Source organism: Erithacus rubecula (genome assembly GCF_903797595.1).
Source record: "Erithacus rubecula genome assembly, chromosome: 16".
Classification (NCBI taxonomy): domain Eukaryota; kingdom Metazoa; phylum Chordata; class Aves; order Passeriformes; family Muscicapidae; genus Erithacus; species Erithacus rubecula.
In genome coordinates this window covers 11,230,364-11,257,409 of record NC_136668.1, presented here as the reverse complement: position 1 = coordinate 11,257,409, position 27,046 = coordinate 11,230,364, and the positions used below count along the sequence as shown (strand labels likewise).

The 27,046-nt window shown below is 50.3% G+C and overlaps 1 protein-coding gene across 3 annotated transcripts in view; it reads left to right on the top strand.

Moving 5' to 3' along the window:
• The window catches only part of FLT4 (fms related receptor tyrosine kinase 4), a 58,058-nt gene extending 34,687 nt beyond the window's left edge, over positions 1 to 23,371 (top strand). The window contains exons 8-30 of one of the 3 annotated variants that reach the window (XM_079319434.1): positions 200 to 317; positions 904 to 1,055; positions 1,648 to 1,810; positions 3,534 to 3,678; positions 6,219 to 6,327; positions 7,399 to 7,758; positions 8,008 to 8,154; positions 8,801 to 8,932; positions 9,204 to 9,310; positions 9,610 to 9,745; positions 10,556 to 10,660; positions 11,988 to 12,101; positions 12,319 to 12,407; positions 12,645 to 12,792; positions 13,357 to 13,451; positions 13,797 to 13,919; positions 14,289 to 14,400; positions 14,779 to 14,878; positions 15,370 to 15,475; positions 16,395 to 16,534; positions 17,126 to 17,246; positions 18,023 to 18,108; positions 19,435 to 23,371. In XM_079319434.1, the coding sequence (XP_079175560.1) occupies positions 200 to 317; positions 904 to 1,055; positions 1,648 to 1,810; positions 3,534 to 3,678; positions 6,219 to 6,327; positions 7,399 to 7,758; positions 8,008 to 8,154; positions 8,801 to 8,932; positions 9,204 to 9,310; positions 9,610 to 9,745; positions 10,556 to 10,660; positions 11,988 to 12,101; positions 12,319 to 12,407; positions 12,645 to 12,792; positions 13,357 to 13,451; positions 13,797 to 13,919; positions 14,289 to 14,400; positions 14,779 to 14,878; positions 15,370 to 15,475; positions 16,395 to 16,534; positions 17,126 to 17,246; positions 18,023 to 18,108; positions 19,435 to 19,651 (3,125 nt within the window). In that variant the 3' untranslated portion in view covers positions 19,652 to 23,371. Of the gene's footprint in view, positions 1 to 199; positions 318 to 903; positions 1,056 to 1,647; positions 1,811 to 3,533; positions 3,679 to 6,218; positions 6,328 to 7,398; positions 7,759 to 8,007; positions 8,155 to 8,800; positions 8,933 to 9,203; positions 9,311 to 9,609; positions 9,746 to 10,555; positions 10,661 to 11,987; positions 12,102 to 12,318; positions 12,408 to 12,644; positions 12,793 to 13,356; positions 13,452 to 13,796; positions 13,920 to 14,288; positions 14,401 to 14,778; positions 14,879 to 15,369; positions 15,476 to 16,394; positions 16,535 to 17,125; positions 17,247 to 18,022; positions 18,109 to 19,431 lie in introns of all 3 variants that reach the window. The other 2 variants (XM_079319433.1, XM_079319435.1) reach the window with 2 other exon arrangements.
• The last annotated feature ends 3,675 nt before the right edge of the window (positions 23,372 to 27,046 follow it).

The following is a 27,046-nucleotide window of genomic DNA, read 5'->3' as shown; positions in this document are numbered from 1 at the left end:
GGCTGTTTCTTGGCAGCAGAATGCCACAGGGCAGCCCAGCCTTCCTGCATCCCCAGTGGTTCCCAAGGGGGAGACAGAGGCACTATCATGACAGCCCACCTGTCCTTGGTCCTTACTGTTGGGCCCCGTGGAGAGCAGCAGAGCTTTAGGACACCCTGTCTCTTTGAGTTCTCCTCCATGGTCCCTTTTTTTCTTGCAGAAAAGCCCTTCATCACTGTGGAGTGGAGGAAGGGCCCGGTGATAGAAGCCACTGCAGGAGACGAAGCCGTGAAACTGCCAGTGAAAGTCGTGGCTTATCCCCCACCAGACTTCCAGTGGTAACTTACCTTTCTTAGCTTGAGCCACCTCCTCTCCTCCTTTCCTCTGCTAAATGGGGAAGCCTAGGCTGGCTTCTTTGCTAGGTCCCTCTGTGGCCAAGATTGTCACAAATGTCACTTTTTTCCACCCATGGGGGTCATTTCTCCCATGTCCTGGCTCTCAGCTGCACAGCCTGGCTTGGCAGCTCTGCATTGTCTGGAAGGGCCAAGTGGAGTTCCCACAGAAGCTGTCCCTCTTGTCCCTCTGCTCTGTGGTGATCACAGCCCTGAGGAGCAAGGCAGTGGGATGGCTTGTGCACCTCATCATGCTGCACTTCCATTAGAGCTGACTGGAGACAGGAGCTCTGCACCCACTCACTGCATAGGGCAGAGCTACAACACCCCCAACCCCACACACATCTGTGTGACACAATGTGCAGACCCATAACCTGAGTCCAGGGAAGGCCCAGGGGTCTCTCCAGAGAGGTCCTCAGTGCTAGCAAGGGGCACCCTGACTGCACTCTTGTGGGGACCAGCAAACCCTTTGCCCAGCTGCCAGTGGGACACTTCCTCCCCATGGCTGCATTTTCTCTCTGCCTCCCTGCAGGTACAAGGATGGAAAGCTAATTCCCAAGCAATCTCAATCTTCAATGCAGATCAAGGATGTGTCGGAGCAGCACGCTGGGACATACACGCTGGTTCTGCGGAACAGGCTGGCGGGGCTGGAGAAGCACATCAGCCTCCAGTTAATCGTCAATGGTAAGGGGGCAGGGCTGGAGCAGGGGCAGTGCTGAGCCCATGGCCCCAGCCTTTGGGCTGCTGTGAGAACAAGTTCCCATTGCTGTCCTGAAGAACTTGGTACCTACATCACCTCTTCCTCCTCCATGGCGATTTTGTTCCTGGCTCCCTCAGTTTGGGCAGGATATGTCATTGCTCAGGGGCCACTTCCCAACTGCAGTTAGACATGTTGCTGCTGCTGAAGGCTTGATCTGAAGTAGTTCCTCTGGGTGGGGAGCCCTTATGGAGTTTTCCCACAGCAGAAACTGGTCCTAGTCATGCAGGAAGCAGATGCCAGCTAAAAAAGTGCTGGAAGGGCACTGCTGCCTGGAGATGGATCTCCAGCAGGCTCTGTGGCCCTGTGCTTTGAGCCCTGCAATATCCAGACAGTTCCACTCACCAGAGAAAGGAGAAACAATGGCACTTGAATCTGCTTAAGTATGATCTGCTGTGCCTTGCAGGTCTGCCTAGCAGACTATAGCTGTCTATAAAGAGCCTGGGAAGGGCAGTGCCAGACCTGGGGATGCAGCAGCTGAGTCTGCAGCTGCTCACTATGTCACTCTGATCCTTGCAGTCCCTCCACGCATCCATGAGAAGGAAGCCTCTTCCCCAAGCATCTACTCCAAGAGGAGCCCCCAGGCTCTCACCTGCACTGTCTATGGCATCCCAGCACCAGAGGTGATCCAGTGGCAGTGGAGGCCTTGGATGCCCTGTCGGATGTTCTCCCGGCGCAGCCTGTAAGTGCCATTTCTTCCAACACTTGTGTCTTGTCAGGCCACCATCGTGGTGTTATGGCCTTCTTGCGACCATGGCTGTGCCCCCAGATGTGTCTTGCTTTTGCTTTCCCACCCACAACACGACACCTTGTGGGAAGGCAGAGTGGACACATTTGTTGTCCATGTGGGAGTTTTGCCCAGGCTGGCTGGTCCCAGACACCAACAGCTCCCTCAGCATACTCTGCATCCTCAGCCACCTGCATCTGTCAGTGGATGTCCATGGCCCAGCCACACCTCACAGCACCTGCAATGAAACCACTGATCACTGTGCTAATGGGGAAACTGAGGCAGATTGCAGGAGAAATTGTCACAGTACCTTGGTGAGACCCCAAGACAGCAGCTGGGGCTCCTGGCCACTCCTGCCCTGAGGTCCTTGTGGTTTTTCTGTCCTTTATATTCTCCTGGGTAGCAAAAGTGCTCATAGGGAAGCTGCTGCTTGTGGGGAAGAACTGCAGAATCCTGGGGAAGTGCCAGATCTCTGCCAGCTGCTGGGATGATTTTCCTGGGGCAATAGGTAGGCAGGAAGGGTGCATGCCCACTGAGGCCGAATCAGGCGAGGCTGCAATGTCATTTTTTAATGACAACCTCACCGGAAGAAGGAAAAGGGATGCTGGGGAGTTGTAGCCAGAGCAGTCAGGGTGGAGGACATCAGAGTGCCTGGAGGAAGCCAGGTCCTGCAGCCCTGTGCAGGCTTTTGCCAAGCCAGGGACGCCAGAGAGCTTTCCATCGCATGCAAGTGCACTGTGGCTCTGTCAGGAAACAGAGGGGACCATGAATTATGAGCACTGTCTCCCAAGGCCACCATATTTCTGCCTAGCACAGCTCCAGAGGATGCAGGAGGCTTCTTTCTGGCTTCCTGTTGTTTACACAGCTCACCAGTGTGTTTGCCCCGCCAAGTGCTCTGCCCCACATTGCCAGCACACACCTTTGCTACAGCTCCTGGGCCCTCAGCTCCCCTCTGCTTCCCTGTCACCCAAAGCCTGTGTCTTCTATCCCAGCCCACATTTTTGGGCAGACCCTCCCATCATCCACCCCAACCCCCATTTCAAAAGCATCCTGCAGACTGCAGCATCCCAGGTCCTGACACAAATCAGTGCTTCTCCCCACCCACCTGTCTCAGCTTGAGGAGGTACCATCAATCTCCTGTGAGATGACAGTGGCACCTCTACTCAGGAGCTCTCTCTCCTGGCTTTTGCTGAATTGGGGGCAGCAGGAGCACCCCTGGGTGCCATGTCCTTGGGTATTGCACCATCTGCTCTCCAGGCCAGCACCAGCCAGTGACACCCCTGACTCTCAGTCCCAGCAGTATTTTAAGGCTTTGGTGCTGAGCAAAATGACATCAAGAGTTGCCCTAGGCACATGTGAATCAACTTCACCCCTGCCTTTCTCCACCCCTAGCAAGGAAAGATGAAGCCCCAGGCCTGCAGGTGAAGACACTGCTCAGGACACCTGTATCCGTTCCCTGCCTCAGTTTTCACACCTAGAAAATTATGCCTTGCTCTTGGTTGCAAGGCACCCTCACAAATACATCAGAATCGTGTAACTGAAAGACCCGGGAAGTTTTGCAGAGTTACAGGACAGGACCATCAGTTCTCTGACACAAAGCTGCTTTTGCTGCCTTTTTCCCAGCTAACCTTCTCTCTGTCTCTCTCTTTCCCCTGCTGGTCCCTGGCTGCTGGATTAGCAATAGCAGGCACCGGGCAGCAAGGCGCCATCAGCGAGACCGGATGCCCGAGTGCAAGGACTGGAAAGATGTGTCACAGCAGGACGCAGTGAACCCCATCGAGAGCATTGACACCTGGGTGGAGTTCGTGGAGGGGCGGAACAAGGTGAGGCTGGGATCCAAACCAGGATCCTGGGACAGGGAGCTGGAGATGGGCACGGGGCTCCTTGGCAATCAGGCAGGAAAAGTGGCCTGGAAAGGGGCCTGGCAGAGACAGATTTGGGGAGGGCTTCACACCTCTGCTTCTAAAGTAAACTATCAGTGGCAGCTCCCAGCCCTGCCCTCTGCAGTACCAGGCAGCCCCAGGGCGAGGGAAAGCTGTCATCTTTGAGAAATTACCCTGTGTCCAGAGAGGCTCCCACTGGGCTGGCTGCACAGGAGGGATCTCACAGATTGTTAATGAACACGGGGCATCCAGCAAGGAAAGTCATGTGGGACAGGTACTATGGGAGCTTCCATGGCCATTTCTGAGCATTTTGCATGAGCTGTGAGAGCCAAACCCCACAGAACATCCTGGGCAGGAGAGCAGGAGTCACAAACTGGCTAGGAAATCTCTGCCCTTGGGAAGGATCATGTGTCTGGTGGGGGATTTCATCCATCTGTCCCCATCCTGGTGGGGTGAGGGTGGTTTGGAGAAGCTGGCATCCATCTGCTGGAGCAATGTGTGCTCCACAAAGCCACTTCTCCATCCCAGCATTTCCTCTCTGGAAGGAACATCTCTCCCTGGCTGCAGTGTGTGACCTGCTGGCTGCCTGTTTCTGTCTCCTGAGTGTCAGGCCTGCGCCATGACGAGGTTCCTGTCGCACTGGTGTCGGGCACCAGCCGCTCACACAGGGATGCAGAACAAACAAACGGGCCCCTGTTTCCGAAAGTCACTTCCTGTTTTCCTACACACCTCTAAAGGCACTTCCCGTCCCCTGGCCCGGCCGGGAGTTCATCACTCTGCCAAAAGGGTGCCAAGGGCAGATGCTTCTCCTCCCAGAGCAGCTGAAGGGAGAGTGAGGGGTTGATGTTCCCCAGGGACACAAGCAGGGGTGGTGGGAGCTCCTGGGTGAGAAGCCCTTGTGTCCCACTGAGGATGTGACACTTGTATTGGTACTTTTTGATCTTCCCCTATTTTCCTTGTTTTCTTTCTCCTATTCCTCAACTGTGTCTTTCTCATTCCATCTGTTTGGTTGTAACTGTCCTGGAGCTTCAACTTAGTTGTGCACTCCCATGGACGTGCAAGAGCTTTGGGAGAAAAGAGCTCTTCCATTTACAATGGGATGCTACATCTTAAAATCTGCTTGCTCTCTCTTTCTCTCTCCTTGTCCTTTCTGCCTGTCTTCTCTTACCATTCTCCTAGTTTTTATTCCATCTATAAAGGCCAGAACGAGCCACAGGATGCACAGTGCACAGCCATGCACTGCAGGCAGCAGGATGATGTCAGATCAAGAAACCCCAGCTCAAACATAACACCACAGATCAGAAGGAAAATCCCCAAGAAACAGGAAAGGCAGCACACAAAAGTGCCAGCAATAGGGTCACTCTGGTTGTATGAATAACCCCAAGAAACGGAAAAGGCAATGCACAAAAGTACCAGTAATAAAGTCACTTCAGCTGTGTTGAGTATGCACTGAATGAATGACTGCTCCTTCTGGTTAACACAACCCCAATACACTGCCCCTCAGAACGGAAATGCTTCCCAAAGTCTGTAGGATGTAAAGGCAAAGAAATGTCCCCCTAGGAACATGTTAATTTTGCATTTTAAACACTGTCACATTAGAGGGATTTCTGCATGTGTTTAACTTGTCATTTAAACTGGAGCCTCAAACTGCAAGTCTCCTCTAAGGGGAGTGCTTGTAACACTTTTGATAGCTCACACATGTGCTGTGTGAGCCAGGAGGAGGAGGAAGAGACCAGCCTTATTCCCCAGCTGCTTTTCCTGGCTTATTTGGAGGCAGCATCCCCTGGGTCCATGCTCCCAGGATGGCAGCCTGGCTGTTTCCCCAATCTTAGTCATGTCTCCCTGGAGGGAGAGAGGAGGAAGCTTTTAGGACCATGTCTATGTACACTTGGAATTCAAAGAAAGATGATAGCTCTTCCTGAAGAGATGAGATCTGGGATATTTTCATAGTTTGATTTCTCCTTATGAATAAAAGGAGTGCTTGCAGGTCTGTAAATACCCATAAATTCCACTGAACCCTGTGGGACACTGTAGTCACTTAACTGCAGAGGGCTCAGGGAATCAAAGCCCTGATGTCCTTTCCCTTTCTTCCCACTGTTATAAATAAAGCTTGGCAGGAGCTTAACCATCCCCTCTGTCCTGCATCATGTTACTGTCCCCCTTGCTGAGCACTGTCCCCATTGTGACCTGAGGGGCTTAACAAAAAGTTTGCTCCTGTGGAGAAGTATCTATGCTGACTGGGCTCCATTAAAAGATGCAGAGATTGGGAATAAAATCATGTTGTTATTGGTAAAGCCAATAGATAAAGCTTGAAATGCACAAAGGGCTGTAGAATAAGGGTCTGGTTTTGCATAACCCTTTCCCAGGGTAATGCAACAACTGCTGTTGGGGGCTTTGCTACCTGCCAGAGAGCAGCAGTGATCCTACTTCTCTTCCCTGTTGCTCTTCCTAACTGCTCCTTATGTTCTCTCCCCAATCAGACAGTCAGCAAACTGGCTATCCAGGAGGCCAATGTCTCAGCCATGTACAAGTGTATTGCCTCTAACAAAGTGGGTCGAGACGAGCGGCTGATCTACTTCTACGTGACCAGTGAGTACTGTAAAATCCCATCCAGCTGCACCAGCCAAGGTCCCTGCTTGAAACAGGCAGGTGTCTAGAGCTGTTAGGTCCTGCCATTCACAGTCAGGATCTTCAACAGCGACTGGAAGGCCAGCAGAAAAGCAGAGCTAACCCAGAACTCTGCTGGGTGGCGAATGCCTGAAGTCCTGGCAGATAGCACAGGCAGAGTTTGGCAGGCAGACCTGGGAATGAGCCAGCACTGCCTGTGCCTAGGTCCTGAAGCAGCCCTGGCAGGTCCTGGGCAGGTCTTGGGCTGGGGACATCCCTCTGGCTCGGGCCCAGGCAGTCCCTGGGCTGGGATGTGTCTGGTCCAAGAGCATCCTCTAGTGGCACCGCCCGAGCCTGTCCCAGGCCAGGTCCCGCTGGCCCCAATCCCCGGCAGTGATCCCACAGGATTTTGGTGATGGGAGGAGTTTGTAGGAACCAGGGCCCAGCGGTGTGGGCTGGAGTCATGGCCCATAGTGGGCTGAATGAGCCTCCTGCCAGTGGTACCCCATCCTGGCGGGAGCCTGTCCCTGTCTGCTCAGACAGAGAGCACAGCAAAAGCTTATCCTATGGCATGAGAATTCCATAATCCAATTCCCAGCCCAGAAGGCTGGGCTCATGGCCTTTGTGGTAGCACCTGGGCTGTCAGAGCCACAAGTTGTTGTGAAGCCAGAGGAACATCTTCAGTCACAGCTTCAGTAATGTTCTCTGTGTTGTTGTCCAGGCTGCTGTGTCACTGCCTGTACATGTAAAAGTGGGCATGTGTGCAAACCAGAATGCTACAGCTGAGCTGGGAGCAGTAAGAGCCTAATTCAGACTTCCCTGGCTTGTTTCATTTGTGACCCCATCTTAATTTCACTCTGGGACTTGAGCATGTCCCGTAGCACTCACTGAGCTGGAGCTGTGTTTGCCAACAGTTTGCATGTCACAGTTGGTTTTCTTTACCCTGGCTGAGGACAGGCTGATCTCCAAAAGTAGAGCCCAAGAAGACAATTTCATTGTGTCTGGCAGCTCAGCCATGAAAACTCATTCATATGTTCATTTCCTTCCTGAAAGCCATTCCAGACGGGTTCGAGATTGAGTCCCAGCCCTCGGAAGAGCCCATAGAGGGGCAGGACCTACAGCTGAGCTGCAATGCAGACAACTACACCTATGAGAACCTGCAGTGGTATCGGCTGAACCTCTCCAAGCTCCACGATGAAGAGGGCAACCCCCTCGTGCTGGACTGTAAGAATGTCCACCACTATGCCACCAAGATGCAGGGGGAGCTGCGCTTCCAGCCCGACTCCAACGACGCGACCTTGCTGCTCACCATCCCAAACATCTCCCTGGATGAGGAGGGGGATTATGTGTGTGAGGTGCAGAACAGGAAGACCCGGGAGAAACACTGCCACAAGAAATACATCTCTGTGCAGGGTGAGGGTCCACAGGGCTGGCGGGAGTGACAGAGGAGAGTTGGTGCTCTTGCTGCCATCAGCTCCCCAGTCCATCCCCAGGGGAAGCCACACAAGCAAGCTAAACTCAAGGTGGCAAAGGCAGGGCACCTGGGTTCTCAAGACATCCTTCAGCAGGGGTCAGAGACCCAAAGCCCCCCAGGAACACAGATATTCTTTTGATCAATCAGTTTCCCGTTTTCCCCTCCTCCTCTTTGTGCTGCTCCTCCAGCCCTGGAGATCCCCCGCCTCAAGCAGAACCTGACAGACATTTGGGTGAACGTCAGTGACTCCATAGAGATGCGCTGTAAGGTGGACGGCAACCACGTTCCTGAAATCAGCTGGTACAAAGACGAGAAACTGGTGGAAGAAGTGTCAGGTACAGTGGGCTGGGGGTGGACCACAGGCAGGGCATTATGTCCAGCAGCTGGAGAGATGAACACTGCTGGGATCTGGGACTTGCTGTGCCCAGATAAAGGCACCTGTCTCTGAATCAGCTAGACCCTGGTTTTAATCACATTCTGTCCTAATTTGATGCAGTCTCACTGGCCAAGTCTATGCCCTAGGGTCTGGCTCAACACTGTCTGTGCTTGTGAACATTCAGCTGGAGAGCAGGGAGAGAGAAATCATTCATGTTCTTACTCTCAGCCCAGTGCCTGTTATCTCTGATTAATGCAGGGACTGACCCAGATCTTGTGGAAGGAAATGCAAAGGATCCAGGCACATTGCAGAGGGAAAGGAACAGGTTCTGAAGCTGAAGCAGAACTTTACACACCAGCTGGACCTGGGCACTGTCCCTGTTCAGCAGGTTCAGTGGGGGATTTGTACCCTCCATACACTACTTGAGCAAGGCCTCTCCAGAGTATTTCTGGGGCCATCAAGAGAAGAGCCTCTACCAGCTGGTGCATGTCATTCTGCATCTAAAATGAATCAGCAGAAAAATTCAAGCTTTATTTGGAGCCTTAGTCCAGTGTACTAATCTTCCCTCCCTGTGAGTGACCACCACAACCCTCTGTGCCTTACAGGGATTGACCTGGCAGACTTCAACCAGAGGCTGAGCATTCAGAGGGTGAGGGAGGAGGATGCTGGGCTCTACCTGTGCAGCGTCTGCAACGCTAAGGGCTGTGTGAACTCCTCAGCCAGTGTCTCCGTGGAAGGTACCAGCAGCCACAACACCCCTGGGGATGTGAAGGGGTGGAATAGAAGTTATGGCCAAGCTCCCATGACTCTTCCCTGTGGCAGCGGGAAGCAGTGAAAGCCCCTTGGCCTTGCTGGTGGCATAGTGTTCTCCCAGGAGGATCTATAGTCCAGAGCACGTTTAGCTTAATCAAACATGTCTCCAGTCACCCCACATCCTGATGCAGGCCATAAAGAGTTGGAGTGTGGAATGGGAATCTCTGAAGCTATGATTTCCCTTCCATCCCACAGGGTCTGATGACAGGACCAATGTGGAGATTGTCATCCTGATTGGGACTGGAGTTATTGCTGTTTTCTTCTGGATCTTACTTATTCTCATCTTCTGCAACATCAAGAGGGTAGGTGACTGTCACTGCCCCAGGGGAGGTGGCACACCAGGGCTTGGGGCAACACCAGTGCTGTGATGTGGGTCTGCATGAGAGCACCTCCTAGAAGGAGGTCATTGAGTGATGCTTCCAGTGCTCTCACTGCCAAGGACAGGGTGAGTAAGAGCTGTAGTAAAGGAGGTGACAAGGAATGGCCTTTGCTTGAGGGAGTAGCAGGTCAAGGCAGGCAAAGAATCCAAATCCCACCTGGGAATCAGCACCCAGTGCAGGGAGGGCAGCTCCTCACCCTTTGTGTTGGCTGGTTTCTGCAGCCAGCCCACGCAGACATCAAGACAGGCTACCTCTCCATCATCATGGACCCTGGCGAGGTGCCCTTGGAGGAGCAGTGCGAGTACCTGCCCTATGACTCCAGCAAGTGGGAGTTCCCACGAGACCGCCTGCGCTTAGGTGAGCCAGACCCCCTCCCTCCCCCTGCACGCTGCAGCCAGGGCTTCCCACCAGCCCTACAAACTCACTCTTCAGATTTCTTAACACACCTCTGGGTATTTAATGCTTTCTCTCTGCCTCAGGCTTCCCATCTCCTTCCCCAGGCTGTCCCTAAAGCCCAGCTGTGCTTGGGAAATCTCTTTAGGAATGACTGTAGACAGGTGTGAGACAACTGTAAGCCCAGACTTCCTTAGTGTATCCACATAGATATTAGTGAAAATAGAAGACCCCTGGGAATGCTTTAAAACATATCCCCATGTTTTTTAAGTGGGAGTCTGGATAGAACAGCCCAGTTCACAGCAGGTGCCCCGAGTCCAGGAGCAGGGTTGCATCCATTATTGTCCTCATGTTGTTACACCTACCTGCAGCCTCTTCCCTCTGGCAGAGTTAAAAGGTCAGCAGACTACCTTTGAGGCACAGAGCAGTGACATTAGTCCTGGCTGCCGTGCTGCAAGGGGTGGTTTACCTTTCCCACACACATAAACTTGTTGCTTGAGGGCAACAAACAGCCCCTCACTTGTGCATGGCTATTTCCTTCCTCTGCTTTGTCCATGCCAACTCTGTCTCAGTTCCTCCCATCGTCCTTTCTCTTATTCTCACCGACACAGCAAGCAGCCACCTGAAAGGGCACATGTTCCACTCCTTCCTTTTCCTTTATGATGTTTTTTCTTTCTTATTCCTATGATTTCCTGTTGGGATTTTTGTTTTTCTTCATTCCATTCTGCCTTTTCTGCACCTGCCTTTTTTCACACTTACTCTCCTTGTCCATAGGTAAAGTCCTGGGTCATGGTGCCTTTGGGAAGGTGGTGGAAGCATCAGCATTTGGGATCAATAAAAGTAACAGCTGTGAGACTGTAGCAGTCAAAATGCTGAAAGGTATGTGAACAGTGTAGCAAAACATGCAATGTGTGTAGATAGCAATTAATGAGACACCTGCCAGGGAACATTCACCCTGTAAATGCCTGTCTTTTAATTAATGGCTTCTTGGCCTCAACACAGTTGATCCTCCTTGGCTCCACTCAGCTGCACTGGGAGGCTGGAGTGGCAGAACAGGCAGCAAGGACTTGGGGAACTCAGCTTTCAAGGAAATTTAGCTGTCTGCAAAGGCAAAGAATGAAATCTGTCTCAAAGGACGAACAAGAATCCAGAGGCCCTGATTGGCACGAAGGAAGTGTTGCTCCCAAGTGCCTTCTTCCAAATGTGCCTGTATTTTGTGTTTATGGGCCAGACCCAGAGCTGGGTTAGGAAGCTGGTTGCAGCTCTTATCCAGCTTTGAAGACTGAATTGGCTTTGCACCCAAAGCCTGGTCTATCCAGATTTCAAACTTTTATAGCCATGTTTTCAAACAGGCATCCAAAGCATTATTGTGTAATTTGGCACCAAACAAACACTGAGGCAGTCTCTAGCCAGAAGTAGCCTGCACATGGAAATCATGTCATGGCTCATCTGAACAGTATTTACTGTTGTAAGAGTACAGATCATCTGCACAGCAGAGGGGAGCCTGGTGTGCAAAGCTGCTTTGCAGTTTTTTTAAGGCAAGGCTCTCACCTGGCCCATCAGCTGCAGCTCAAGGAGGATACTTGTGTCTCACTGGCTAAACTTACAAACTCTCAAGTAAGACAAAATGCATATGGGAAGGCTGAGAAGAAAAAGGCACACACATAACCAGAGAACACACCCTGGGGGTAAAACAGAGGGTCAAGAATTGATGCGAATTGGACACTTGAGAGAAGATGCAGTACAGAAAAATGGCAGGAGCATGACACTGTGTTTGCTATTGAAGAGGAATCATCAAAAGATATCTGGGTTTGAGTTGAGAGAGCTCCTATCTTCAATTGTGATAAAAAGAATCAGATGTCTTTTGTTCCTAATTTTCTTTCAAATTGTTTCATGGCTTGTTATCTCTGTTTGGAGGCCAAAAGGGCAGAGATTCAAACAGGTACAACCCAATCAAAGTCTCAAGCGATTTTTTTCACTGCACAGCTATCATAAAGAAAAATCTGTTGGGCACAGATTGTGTTGTCTTTTGTTCTGGGTCCCTGCACTTACAGAGAGCACCCTATGTGTTGCAGCAGGGATCCTGGGATCTCCAGACAAGGCTTGTCATTTCATGTGGGAACATGCAATAACAAAATGTACTGAGGCTTTGAGGGGGAGTGAAAAGCTGTGAGGAGGTTTCATGACATGGTCTGTGTGTTTCCAGAGGGAGCTACTGCAAGCGAGCACAAAGCACTGATGTCAGAGCTGAAGATCCTCATTCACATCGGGAATCACCTCAACGTGGTGAATTTGCTGGGTGCCTGTACCAAACCCAATGGTAAATATACCAGGGCAGCAGGCTGTGCCTACTCCCAAAAATCAGAGCTTGTCCTGTGTCTTTTTGCAGTCCACATGTGTGATCACACCATGGGGAAGTTATTAGTGTGTTTGTATGCTCTTAGAGCAGAGATCACAGCTCAGAGGGGCTGCACATAACACAAGTTGTGGCAAATTCTGACCAGCTCAAGCCCTGATTTTTGGACTCTTCTCACCAGGTCCACTCATGGTTATTGTTGAGTTCTGCAAATATGGAAACCTCTCCAACTACCTGAGGGCCAAGAGGGAAGGATTCAGTCCTTACAGGGTGAGTAGCTTCCTTTTCCCCTAGGGACCTGTCCCATGTCTAGGGAAGGAAGACATGCAGCCTAATACATGATCTGACGATGTGACAAAGGCACCCTCTGTCCTTCTTGCCGCAATGGTAGATGCTTCCAGACCAAATTACAGTTTAAGGACAGGAAGACACTGTGCAGCACATGGGTGCAGGGGTTACAGAGTGCATTGCCCGCTGAGGGTTTGGTTTGGTCCCTTTTTTGGGCAGGAGAAGTCTCCCAGGCTGCGCATCCAGGTGCAGTCCATGGTGCAGGCGGCGAGGGCGGACAGGAGGAGCCGCGCTGGGAGCAGCGACAGCGCCATCTTGCACCGCCTCCTGACGCACAAGAGCCGCACGGCCCTGCCCATCCAGGAAGGTACCAAACGCTCCAGCCTGGCAGCAGCCCCGCACCTGCAACACCAAAACTATGCCACTCCTGGCTGGCTTGGGCAATGGGCAGGGAATATCAGTGGGGAGCGGGGACCCTGCCTTGGAACTGATCACTGCTGCATGGCAATTCTCTGAACAGGGATATTCTTTCATCTGTTGTCTCTTGTAATAGATGCCAGAAACCCAGAAGGGAGAATTAAATCCCTTTGGGTATTTTAGCCTGAAGAAAGGAGAACTGAGGGGGACCTTGTTGAGTTCTCCCTAGGACAGAAATAATGAGCTGACCTTCAAGGTCCCTTCCAGTCCTGTTCCCCACAACTCTGTCCCACTGACATGTGCTGGAGGCTGGACTCCTCCTCACACTTGAGCAGGTTCCTGCTTCTTGCTTCTGCCTAAGCAGAAAATCTTTGAGGGGAGATGATTACTCCAGTTAGGACTGAGGACTAACTGTATTTCAGTGAGAAACAGGCTGTATCCTGCAGACCCGGAGAGAGGCAAAGAGAATAACAGATTGCCAATTGTTTAATCATTTTCTGTTACTTCTTGACAGTGGATGACTTGTGGCAAAGTCCCTTGACAATGGAAGACCTCATCTGCTACAGCTTCCAGGTAGCACGTGGCATGGAATTCCTGGCATCCCGAAAGGTGAGTTCAGCCTCTCCTTTGCTCACCTCATTTTTTGTGTATGCTTGATGAGAGACACCTGACTATATCCACCTTCCAGGTGACACACACAGAGATTCAATGATCTGCCTCACACTCCTCAGCAAATCTGAGACTGATATGTATACACAAAGCTGGGGAATAAGTTCTCTTGTATTTCAACCTCTCCTTAACCATCCTTTTTTGAAATTTTTATCTTTAGCTTCTTCCCATTTCCACCATTCTCCCACTACAGGTCAGGCTTATGGGAGAAGGGAGGTGCTGTACACTTTCTGATTGTGGTTTCTCTCTCTCTTATTTTGCTTGTTGCTTTTTGTGTGCCCTCAGTGCATCCACAGAGACCTGGCAGCTCGCAATATCCTGCTGTCAGAAAACAACGTGGTAAAGATCTGTGACTTTGGCCTGGCCAGGGACATCTACAAGGACCCCGACTATGTCAGGAAAGGCAGTGTGAGTGCCATTTTCTCAAACCCTTTATAGATTAGGCCCCCTTGATGAAAAGACGAAAAAGCAGGAGTGAATTACATGCATGGCTGGGACCAGAAGCCATTGGACCAATGAGACATGTCCTGTCCTCCTCCACCAGCAGATCTCTGTCTCCTTCCTTCTGCCCCTCAGCCTGTTATTAACTTACCCCTCCTTATACTCCTTCATCCCCCTTTCAGTGTCTCTGTCCCTTTCTCTGACCTAACCAATTCCTCCAAGGAGAGAGGAGCAGGACTATTAGCTCTGATTTCCTTTCATCCATTTGCTACAAGAAGGACTGTCCTGGGACATGTTCCCAACTGAACATTTGTGCCTTGCCTCTCCCTCTTGCAGGCCCGTCTCCCACTGAAATGGATGGCTCCAGAAAGCATCTTCGACAAGGTCTACACTACCCAGAGTGATGTCTGGTCTTTTGGGGTCCTTCTCTGGGAAATCTTCTCACTAGGTGAGTGCTGAGGAGGGTCTGGTGCTGCTGAGGGAGACACCTCTACCCATGTAGCAGTTTGTGGGTGAGTCTGGGCAGGACAGACATTCTGAAGCACATATAAGGATGGATGGGAAGTGACATTGATGTAGGCAAAAAAACTATGGCGGCCATATCCACCCATGAACAGAGTGATGGGGACACAGGCATGCAGAGGTGGCCTCCAGATCACTGAGGCAGAGAAGCCTGGCTCAGGCAGCACCAACAATTGGGCTGTGTATGAGTAGTGACCACATCTCTCTGTTCTGGGATGAAGGGCACTCTCAAAAGGGCAGTCTCAAAAGGATTGGTTTCTGATGGCACATTTCACATTCCCACCCTTCTCTGAACCTTCTTTAGGGGCATCTCCATATCCTGGAGTCCAGATCAATGAGGAGTTCTGCCAGAGGCTCAAAGATGGTACCAGGATGAGAGCCCCAGAGTATGCCACAGCAGAAATGTGAGTCAGAAACCTCAAGGATTCCAGCACTGGTCAGAGCAGAGGCCTCCGTGGGAGGGCAGAAACCTACCAGATCCCAGCATAGAGCAGAACAGGCCCCTCTGTGGGATGCAAGCATTTAACCAGGGCAGGGGATGAGCCAACACATCCTTCACTCGAGGCCATGCCTGGAGAGCAAGGCAGATTCTGATCAGAGCTCTCTAGATGTCCTTGCAAGCCCAAGCTGGGATGGGTCTGTGAGTGGGCACTGTTCTTTCCTGCTCTGAAGGATATCAGAGGGGTCTGAATTAGCTCCTTGTTCCCTGTTATAATAAGTGTATAAACTAACCAACACCCTGCTATTAAGTCCACCTGGCCATTGTGCTGGGGTGGCAAAGCTTTCCTTCACAGTGCAGGAACTGGCTGTCCCAGTGGGCACCATGTGGGTGGGAGCTGTGGAGAGGGTCAGGAGGGAATTTCTGTGGGGTAAAACCAGCATCTCTTCTTGGCAGCTACCGTATAATGCTGAGCTGCTGGCACGGCGATCCCAAGGAGAGACCGACTTTCTCCGACCTTGTGGAGATACTGGGGAACCTTCTTCAGGAAAATGTCCAGCAGGTGAAAACCTCTCTGTGTCCCTGCTCTGCTTTTTTCTGTCACCAGCTCCCTCACTGTGCCCTCAGCTGACTCCATGGCCAATGCAATACATTTGTGCAGGCCAGCAATAACACAGAGATTCCTGGGTCAGAGGTCTGTTTCCCAGAGGTCTTGGAGAACTCATTTCTGCAGCAGCCTTTTAGCTGCATCCTCATAAAACTCTGCTCCTTGCAGGGCAGAAGCCCTCTCAGTCGTCATTCTAGTACTTCCATCTGAATCCCCAGATGATTATTTGAAATTTTTCAGCTGACTCAAGGCCCTGGTACTTCTGCCTCCTACATGCCTGCATAATGAAAACCAGGACTTGACCAGGGTTTCTGAAACTGTCCTCAGATTGAAATGTCAGGGCCATGTGAAGCAAACAACAGTTACATTACAGCAGTCAGTAATACAGATTTCTTTGAATGTATTACTAATCACTTCCATGTGGTACTCACCAGGACATTTAACTGTGATGAGCGTGAAGCTTTGATTTTAATTTTTTCTTGATGTTACCTTTCAGAAAATGATAGCTGAATGCTTGAGTACTGTCTTATCCTGACGCTCCCAACTTTAACATTTCAGCACTGGTTCCCAGCACAGGCATGACTAAGCCACAAATGACATTGGCCTGGAGCACAGTATTCTGTCCATGTAAACTGGAGAATTATGAGATTATTATGGGCAGCTGTTTTCCTACTCACACACACCTCCATGCATTACTCACAGCTACTTAACACAAAGGTCACAGAAATCTCCAGCCAGATATTTTGTCCTAGAGAAATAAAATTTATAAACCTGAAATTTTCCTTCCAAGCTCTGACAGCTTCTGCCTGCAGAGTCTTTTCTTGTGGGAATGTCTTCCTTTTTTTGTAAGGCCATTTACTGTTCTTCCTACCAGGAAGGGAAAGATTACATCCCGCTGAATGACTCTCACAGCTCAGAAGATGATGGTTTCTCCCAGGTGCCTTCCTCTGCCCAGCAAAACTCAGATGAAGAGGACTTTGACATGAGGATACGCTGCCACAGCCTAGCAGCAAGGTGAATCCCCTCCAAAAATGGGAGAGATCCCAGCAGGCAATGAGCAGCCTGACCTGTAAGGGTCCTGAGGGATATGGGGAGAACCCAGATGTTGGGAAAATCCCAGGTGATAAGGTGTGATCCAAGCATTTAGGCCACAGCTTCTTGCTTATAAAAGCAAAATTACTTTGTTTTGCTCATGAGGAAGTGCTGATTTGTAAGCCTATCACATTCCTTCTTCTCCAGCTATGTTGCCAGAGTATCAGGTAAGGAGCTTCATCCTGTCTGTTCCTAACTGACCCAAACACTTAGCCCCAGGCCTCTCCTCTCTGGTGAACTATGATAATGTGATGCCTGGGATCCATATCACATTTTCTACTTATCCCACGTGGAGAGGTTATTGGGGCCTAATTCAGTCAGCCTAGTCACCATTGCAGAAGTAGTATGGGGTTAAGAGGTCTAAGGTGACCCCATTACCCTCTCCAAACTCACCATTTGACTCATCCTCCTCTCTACATACTTTGGTTGCACAGTGAGGAGGTTGAGTTCAGGCTCTGTTCATTCAGACATCGACTCTTGCCTTTACTGAATGCTGTGTGCTCCTGTTGGCAGATACTACAACTGTGTCTCATTCCCTGGTTGTTTGACTGGAGGGAATCAGATCAGGTGTCCATCCAGGATAAAGACATTTGAAGAGTTTCCCATGACACACACAATGTACAAGGCACACCCGGTGAGTGGCAACTGAGTGGATTTGAGTGGGGACAATCTTTTCTGACACCTTTACTGTTGAGATTGTGGTAGGAAGATCACTCCTATCTTATGTCAGTCTGTCTGTGTCATTCCTGTTCAGTCCATCCAGTCCTATGAACATTCATTTCTTCATCTGGCACACAGGGGTTCCTCTCCAGCACCATTCATACTGCCTTAGTGGGAAACAGGGAGGTTAGATATACAAATGGGGAGCCTGTAAAGGACCCTCAGAGAAGAGCCTGCTCTTCACCCTCTAAAATCTGTGAACAGTGTGCCTGGTTAAGCACACTGAAATCCTGCCAGGACTAGGCAAACCCAGAGTGCTTTTCTACAGCTCCTATATCTTGAGTTACATGGCAATGTGCAGTAGGGACCCTCCAGGTCTCTCTGAACTGGACTGGTACTGATATCTCCTCTAGCAGCAGAACTGAAATCATACCTTTAGTTTCAGAGGAAAATATCACCTCTCACAGATTTGATGGTAATACATCTTCCAGCCAGGGAGCACTCTTTTTTTGTTCCCCAAAAATTGCACCAAACTAAGCACACAAATCTTACCTTTTTATGTGCTGCTTTTAAGAAGGCACCTAAGAAAATCAGATACAACAAAACTATGGAGCATACTGGTAAAGTGCTCCTACCCCTTCTTCCCCATCACACATACACACAATCTCATCTCCTGAATGATTTCTCCTCCCTTCCCACTCTGATCAGTCGACAGGGATGTTACTGATAACTCCTGTTGCTTCCTTCCAGGACAATCAGACAGACAGTGGGATGGTTCTGGCATCTGAGGAATTTGAGAGGATAGAAAACCGACACAGAAAAGAAGGTGGATTCAGGTACTCCTTAAGCCTAGCCACTGAGGCCTCCCTGCTGCCTGCAGTGAGACCAGGAGGCAGCTCCTGGTGTCTTCCCATAGGCTGCACTGCTTGGAGCTTTCAGCTGTGGGCTCTGAGCCAGATAAATCCATGTACTCCGTAATGAGAGGCAACACACAGGAAGAACAGACAAGCCTGCTGTTTTCTAGGGTTTAAAAATATGAACTGTACCCGTCAATGAGAATGTGCCTGTTAAGATAATGAGGCACAGTGGAGTGTCAGCCTTAATGAGACTGTTAATAATTACTGACATTTTCCAGTGAAATGTATCAGGGCTTGCTCGAGCAGTGGCAGATGGGATGGGCAGAAACTATGTGGCTGCCACCTTCCTCCCTCAGCCCTGACCATGGGGCACAGGGCCCTGATGTGTGGTGCAAGGATGGGGCAGGACTTAGGAATTCCCACATGCTGATATGGAGTCTGGCAGGTTGAGCTGGCACTTTCAGAGCTGAGGATGGGATGGATGGTCATGTCCTTGACCCAGGCTTTGAAACTGGGTGAGAACCTGTGCAGCTCATCTCTCCCAGACCAGACTGAGACCTTGTCTCTGTGACAGTGTGTTAAGCAAGCCATGTCACCTCATATATAGACAAGGCCAGTCCCAAGCCTCTTCCTTACCTTCTCTGCCTCCCAACATCAGATTGGACTGGTCATTGTCTTTTCTCTTAGCCATAGCCCTGTATCAAACAGTGTCCTGTGTCTTCTCCTTGTCCTCTTTTCCCTAAAGCATGTTCCTGTTGTCTCCTACACCTGCTGTCCCATGTCCTGGAAAACACTACTCTTAAACCTCTTATTGAATGTGTCCCTGCCCTTGCCCTTGTGATTTCTTGCCAGTCACCTGGAACTGGCAGGCACTGAGATGGGACATATGATTTCTGCCCACATCTTCATCATCTTCCTTTGTTTCCTTTCCCCCATCCTGGCAGTTGGTTTGTATCAATTTCTGTTATTCCTGCCAGGTCTAGAAGCAATTAAGGCAATGTCTCTTGTCTCTCCCTACTCATTGATGTCCCAACCCTTCCCTGTATCTAGAAGGTATCCCAAAGGTATCTAGAAAAGATGAAGTAAATGTGCCAGGTTATGTGTAGATTTGTCACAAAGCATGCAGGCTGTGCTTAGATTTAGAGCAAGGCCTGGTTTTCTGCTTTGAATTGGAGGTGCAAGTCCATTCCTGACCCTGTTTCCACTGCATGCATTAGAGGATGAGATTTTCTGAAGCTGGGATCTCCAAGCAGGATCTCTAGGAGTGCCAAGGTTAACTCTCTGTGTCTCTCTCCCTCACAGCAGTAAAGGGCCCAGTCGAAGCGGGGAGCTGTCAGGGGAGCAGTCGGACCGGCGGGGCAGATGTCGGCCGTCGTATGGCTCCCAAGTCGGAGGCCAGACTTTTTACAACAGTGAATACGGGGAGCTGTCGGAACACTCTGAGGATGGCAGCTGCACCCCGCCTGGAGAGGGGGCCAGTCCCCCCACTCTCCATGCTTCCTTCTTCTCTGAGCAGTACTAATGGCACCAAGGCCCTCCAGGCACCTCACCAGGGTCACTCAGAGCTTCTCCTTCAACCTATGCCCAAACCCAACAGAGAACCTACCCCAAACGGACGGGGAACACTGATGTCCTTGGAACTGCAGCATGAACCGTGCAGCGCCTCCAGCTCTCCTGTGCCGTGACTGGAGAGAGCACCTCACTGATTCCTCATGTTTCTTTTATTCCTGCACCTCAGACAGATGCATTCTGCTGGAGAGTGGGTGCCTGTGTTCAGCACTATGGCACCTTCTGCCTAACATCCAGCCTCCGCTCAGATCAGCTTCCCATTCAGAAAGCCCATTTCAGGTCAGATATAAATAGATCTGTCTTAGTCTCAAGTTTCTTCCTGGTGTGCAGCCTGAATGTTTTTCCTTGGATTGCTTCCTCCTCCTCTCATCATGATGTCAGCTGCTGAGCTGTGGAGCAGAATCAAAGGAAGAAATCCCTAGTGGTATTAGCAGCAAGCGCAGGACATTTTAAAGAGGTGTACGGAGAGATCCCAAGGGATCTTTGTAAATGTTCATGCGTGCTGCTCATCCTGAGTAGGTGCCAGCCTCTCTATCTCCCCTGCAAGCAACACTCACATCCTCCTCATCTCTGCTGGGGGGAAACCTGACAATCTGCCTTATCACTAGGATTATTTTAGCTATCTCCACACAGCTAGTGCTGAATAGGTCATCATCTGATGGCTAAATTGCTCCTGGTGAGATAAACAGCATTTTTTTGCAGGCCGTGTGCAAAACAGATTCTTTTATGATCTCTACTGAGAGCAGGTTATTTACTGGTCTGCTGCTCTTGCCTTCCCCTTCTCCCAGAATGGTGCTGAGATTATTTGTTGCTCAAGTGAGAAATTAAAGCAAAGCTAGGTTAATTTGAGCTGGCTTCTAAACATAGAGTTTGCTGGGAAGAACAAGATCAAAAGGGCAGGGAGTGAAATGTTTATTTTCAAGCTGCTGCAAAGCATTTTGGAAACAATGGAAGGAACAGTGCTCCAGCAATAAGGTGCTCTGGGTTGCATCCCCTTGTGTGTTGACATCACTGAACACATGCAGCCCAGGACCTGGCCAGGGTTCAAGCCCTGATTCTCCTGGATGGACAGTTCTGCACCATGACCTTTCCTGTCTCCCAAGTTCCCTGACTCACAGGAGACACTCTCTGCCCAGCAGGCTCATCTCCAGTTTCTTCTGCAGAGCTTCCAGCAGAGCATACCTGACTCCAGAGCATTAAGAAACAGTTATTTGCTGAGAAAACATCTCCTCAATTTGTTCTTTCGTTTCTAAGAGATACCACATGAATTCAGAGCTCTGGGGAACCTCTGCAACCCCCCTCAATAGATTTCTGTACTGCTGCCTCACCAACTTCCCACCTACTTCTTTCCATCCTGTTCCCAATCCAAGAGCTCAGCCACAGAGCACAGTTACATCACCGCCACAGGAGTCTGGGTGAAAAGGCTCCATTGAACAGCTTGTCATCATCTCTTCTCCCACATGCCCGTGGCTGGCAGAGCTCTGTGCACCAGGGCATCTCAGCACCAGGGAATTACTGCTTGTGGGCCACACCTCTGTCACAGAGCCAAGAGTCTGGACTTGTAAAACTGTGTTTCCTGTCAGATGTACAGCTTTCCCAAACTGTATTTCTTTTCCAGCAGAGGGTTTTACGCGTTTCCCGACGTAAGCCTGTGAGTCCTTATGGATGATGTTGCCAAGTCTTAATTATAGTTCTCCACACAAGTGTAATGGGGAGATTTATTTAGCACATGGGAAAAGCACGCCTGTCATTCAGATTCTCTAAGCCTGTGCAGCTTGTTCGATGTTCCACTCCCTTTTTGTGTCAGAAGGATGACATGGCTGCAATTTCCATGGCAAAGGAGGCACAAAACCAGACCAGCTTGAGCCAAACTGGCTCAGGATGTGGAATTGGAAACTGCTTATGACAATGAAATCCCTGACTTCTACTGGTGTCCCCTGAAGCTGCCAGGAATTTAAGCATCTTTAAGTAATTGTTATGACTCAGTAAGAATCCTCTGGCAGGAGCTGCTGGAGAGCCAGGACAAGTAAGTCGGACAGCCAACAGGGTGTAGGCCAGATCAAATTCTCCTGCCCTCATCTTGCCCTGCTTTTTCAACTGGTGGTTCCCTTGGCAGAAGGCAGGCTGCATGTGACTCATGTTGCTTGAAGTTTCCACTGGCATTGGCAGTGGCATTGACGGGGTAGAAGGTGACCAGCTGAGGTAAATTCAAGCTGCTCGCTGGATGATGTGTGCCCATAGGACCCAGACTCTCTTGTTTCCAGTGTTCCATGAAGATTCTCTGCCTGGAAACAGCCCCATCTGAGGGTCCAACAACAAAATAATAGTTAGAAAACAGAATTTCAAAGTAGCTGTAAGTCCCTGTCCATATGTAAGGGATAGGTATTTGCCAGCAAAGCGTGACATTTGCTGGGCAGTGGCAGGGTTCCTCAGCAGAAAGGGGACAGAGGCATCTCAGTGCCCAGGCTGGTTGTCATCATGGACATCCAGCCAGTACAGCTGCACTTTTTCTCTAAGTTTAGCTGTAAATTTATCAGAAAGATCCTTATGGAGAAGGGTCATGTTGTTAAAACCATTAATGATCCCCTGCTTCACCCTGAGGAAAGCACTTCTGTGTCACCTGATTTTTGAACATTCAACTCCACAGAAGTTTATTTTCTTGCTCTTGCATCCTCTAGATGAGGGGTGGAATCAGATCCTATTGTGTCTGTGTCAACACCATTGCATGAACAATGCAGCCTGATAGGAGCAAAAGCTGGTTCCTCTTCAGACACTCCTGCTGATGAAGAACCACTGTAGTGTGGGAGATTGAAGAGCTGTTGAGACAATTGTACTTTTGCTCTCTAAAGGTGTACTAAAATTAGATGTGCAAATCTGATAACCCTTCCCATTCTCTTGAATTATTTCTGGCTTTTTATTTTTACAGTCTCCAGATAAGCATGAAATGAAGCTGGTCTGTTTAGGTTTTAAGATGTGAGACAGGAGTGCTGTTTATCTTTTCACAGCAGCAAGGGAGTATTTCAATGTTTAAAACCCAGGTTTCAATACTTGTGCCTGCTCTGTTCAAAATGCACTCCCTGTTTTGGTTTTTTTTTTTTGGGCTTCTTACTGGAACTCAACATTGAAGCTAAGCTATTTATCATCGTCACCTTCCTTTAAAATGGCTGCTTCCACTTTTTCAGTCTCAATTTTCTTCACAAAGTGTTGGTGTTGAGAGGACATTCCTCCCTCCTGAAAACAAAGTGTTGGGTCCCCTACTTGCAAATACACGTGTCTCTGAAGAAAAACCTGTGTATCAAGTAACACTACATTTATATTGCAATATTTTAACCTGGTACCTGTTGTTGCTCTAGCAGCATCCAATGTTTCAGTGGGCTGCCTTTGAAGCAAGTAGGCTAAAACAGGGGTTATGTGTGAGTACAAAGCATGGTCTGTGTGTGTGTGAGTGTGCTGTGGGTGAGTGTGCAGGTATTTGCACGTGAGTTTTCCTACCAGTGCTTATGTGAGTGATTGTAACTCACATTGAGTCTTGTCTCTGGAAGTTCACAGTTATATATCAAACCAGTTAGAACACTGCTTCCTTTCCTCTCCTCCTATAGTACTTGTTATCCTTTGTCATTAAGAGTTTTGTTGTAATATCTAAATGTGAAAATGAATAAAGTCATAACTGGCAGCTGCTCTCTGGTTCCTGGGGCCACCTCTGCCCCTGGGGCAGCCCAGCCCCAACCCAAACCATCAGCACATTTTGGGTTTATTATTTTTACTTTTGTGTCCGTTTGCATTTCCCCGAATCCTCTTGGAAACAGCTGGATCTTGCGGCATTTCCATCCAGGATGAAAGTCTGCCATTTTCATGGTGAAGTCAGATTCTCTTTGGCTCAGCTGGCTGGCAGAATCAAACACAGCACCCAGCCCTGTGCCTCGGATGCAGGATCCTTCCCCATCACCTGGGCCTGGTCTCAGCCTTCCTGTCCTCATTCACCACGCCAGGAGAACCAGAGACCGCGACCCCCCTTCTCCTCGGGGAATCAAACCCCTCCCGGACGCCCTTTCTCAAGGCAACAACACCCCCCGGACCCTCGTCCTCATGGTACCAAATCCCCTTGTCATTATGGCACCAACTTCCCGCCCAGTTCCCCTTCCCCTCACAGTACCGACCCCCTGGACCGGATCCCCCCTTGTCATGATGGCACCAAATTCAGGCTCAGTTCCCCTTCCCCTCATGGCACCGACCCCCCAGACTGGACTCCCTTGTCATGATGGCACCAACTTCCCGCCCAGCTCCCCTTCCCCTCACGGTACCGACCCCCCGGACCGGATCCCCTTGTCATTATGGCACCAAATTCCGGCCCAGCTCCCCTTCCCCCCACGGTACCGACCCCCAGGACCGGATCCCCTTGTCATTATGGCACCAAATTCCGGCCCAGCTCCCCTTCCCCTCACGCCCCCGCCCCGGCGGTGCCCGCGCGGCCCGCAGGTGGCGCTCTGCCCCCGGCGGCCGCGGGCCCGGCGGGAAGATGGCGGCGGGTCCGAGGCTGTCACCGCAAAGCCGAGGGCGGCAGCGAGGCAAGGGCGGCACCGCGGCTGAACGAGGTGCTCGCTGTGAAATGGGACGCAAGTGGATTCAGGAGCATTTCCCTTAAAAATTTTTTTTAAAATCACCAGGAGCTCAAGGAACGCTCAGGCACGGCTCCCTCGTTACCCCTGGGCGGACCTGTGAAGGCATCAGCACCATTTGTGTGAATAAAATAATGTCCCTTGAGGAGCCATCAATGGCAGAGACACAGCTGAGGGGACAGAAGGGGACAACTCCGCTCCTCTCCATCGTCATCCCTTCATTCAGCTCCACCATGGGGTGAAAGCATCCAAAAGGACTTTTTAATTTTCCTTTCCCCAACCAGAGGCCTGATCTGGGAAACGAGGATATTGAAGCTGCTCTACTGATGAAATATCCTATTTTGGTCCATCCTGGAGCAGTGCTTGGCTGCTCCTCTTCTGGGGCCATGAGTGGTCCCCCCTTAGCTTCTCCTTGCCTTCCTTCCAGCCCGTCCATAGGGCATCCATGGGATGGGGATGGAATGGGGATGGGAATGGGGATGGGGATGGGAATGGGAATGGGAATGGGAATGGGAATGGGAATGGGAATAGGGTGGGCATGGAACCAAGGAGGCAGCCCTCACACAGGCATTGGAGCACCTCTCTCTGTCAGAAACACACCCCACAGGAAACTGGACAGGGCAAAATAAAACCCAGCAATTTCATGTGGTTAGCAAAGAACTGGGGATGCTCTGGCTGGGCTCCTTGTTTTGCTTTTAATGTGGCCAGTGAATGCTTCTTCAATGCCTTCCAAAAGTGTTTTGAGATCCTTCCCTGAAGGTCAGCACAGTGATAGGGAAAAATCCTTCAGGCTCCCATGACTTCTTGGCCCCTTCTGAGGATATTTCAGCAATAAAGCACATGAGTTTGCATCAGAATGATGCAGAGTTCTTAGTGTTGAGAAATCAAAGCAAGAACAGCTCCAAAACATGTTCTGCACACTGCAGTATGTCAGCTACAGCTCTCACCCTCTGGCTGTGCTGAAAGTTTGGGTGAAATGAAGAGGCAATCAATAGTATGTGGTTCCTCACCCAGCATGTACCAAGAAGGGCAAAATTAAATTTTTAAAAAATGTAAGCAGAACATTCAGTTGCTGCTTCAGAATCATTTCCTGGATTGTATTGACATTTCTACAGAGCTTTGCAGAAAGGGCTTCTCAAAGATTTTACAGAACATGCCTTTAGCAGAGTCCATAGGTCCCTTCTGCTCCAAGATGCTGCTTTCCTCAGAAATGGAACAGGTCTCTCCAAGGGCAGGATAAAACTACTTGCATCTCAATGAAATAAACAGACTGTGCTTCGACAGTGTTATCTTACATGTGTGTGACCAGGTGCATCACAAATGAATAAAATACAAAAGCTCTCAGAAGAAAACAGATTAATAAGATGCGCTGCTTAAACACCAGGCTTATCTGAGGGCCTTCCTGTGCAGCTGGGGAAGTCACCAAGGAGACCATATCTCAAAAGAACAGCTCCACAGCCATTTTTTCAGAAACTTAGAAAATATCCTAACTCACAGTCCTGCAGTAATTGTTCTCTAATTTTCAGTTAGTTTGCCTTTCAAAATCCAAGGAGGCCATTACACTATTTTGTTACTTTTCCCAAGAGCTGAAATCCTTAAAACTATATTAGTTGATCATTCATCAAACCCTGTTTTACAATATTTCCTGGGATTCATATTTATTAACAATATTTGAGTGTTTGTACAATTTCCCATTTTAGTATGTCAGAAGCGAGTAACCCCAAATAGGGTAGGAATGACAATCCTGACACAGAGGCTTTACTGTTCCTGCCCCAAAAGCCTGTTCAGTTTTACCTGGACAGACTAAACACATCCTACCTGGTTTTCACACACACAGCTCTTTCACCCCCTATTTCTGACATGCTTTAAAACTCTTTCTTTGTATCTTTTTGGCGATCAACACTCCTGAACTGGAAATATTTTTCTAAAAATATGTTGAGGAGTCATGGGAGCCTGTATATGTCCCAACATCTTAAGCTGCACCAGGGAAGGTTTACCTGGACATTAGGAAGACACTCTTCACAGAAAGGCGATTTGACTGCCAAGGAGGTGATGTCACCGCCCCTGTAGGTGTTTAAGGAAAAACTGCATGTGACACTCCGTGCCATGGTCTAGTTGACATGGTGGTATGTGGTCACAGGGTGGACTCGATGAGCTCAGCGGTCTTTTCCAGCCTAAGTGTTGCTGTGAAGCTGTGATGTTGTGATGCTGTGATGCTGTGACGCTGTGATCCAGCCCCCCGCCCCAGCCGCGGGCCATTGAAGGCCGGGGTCACTCCAGTCACCGCCACCACCAGCGCCCACCACCGCCTGGCCCCGCCCAGGATGACATCATTCACCGTGGCCCCGCCCTATTTACTGACCCCGCCTTCCCACGGGCGTGGTCCAGCTTCAAGCCCCGCCTCTCGCCCTCGTGGCGCGGGGCGGGGCGTGCGGCGCCTGCGCAGAGCGTGGAGCGCGGGGCTGCAGTCGAGGCGCGGGCGCGGAGCCGGTGGCGGAGCTGCGGGACGGTGCGGGAGCCCCGTCGCCCTCGGGGCGAACCGGGCATGAAGCGAGGGCTGCCGGCTGCGGATGCCGGGCTGAGCACTGAGTTGCGCCGCCTGCCGCACTAAGGCGGCGACGAGCCCCTAGCGAGCCGAGGCGGCGCGGCGGATCGAGTCCGAGGCGAGCCCCGCGGCCGTTCGCGAGCGCGACTGAGGCGGCAGCGGCGGCTTCTGCCAGCAGCCTCCCCTG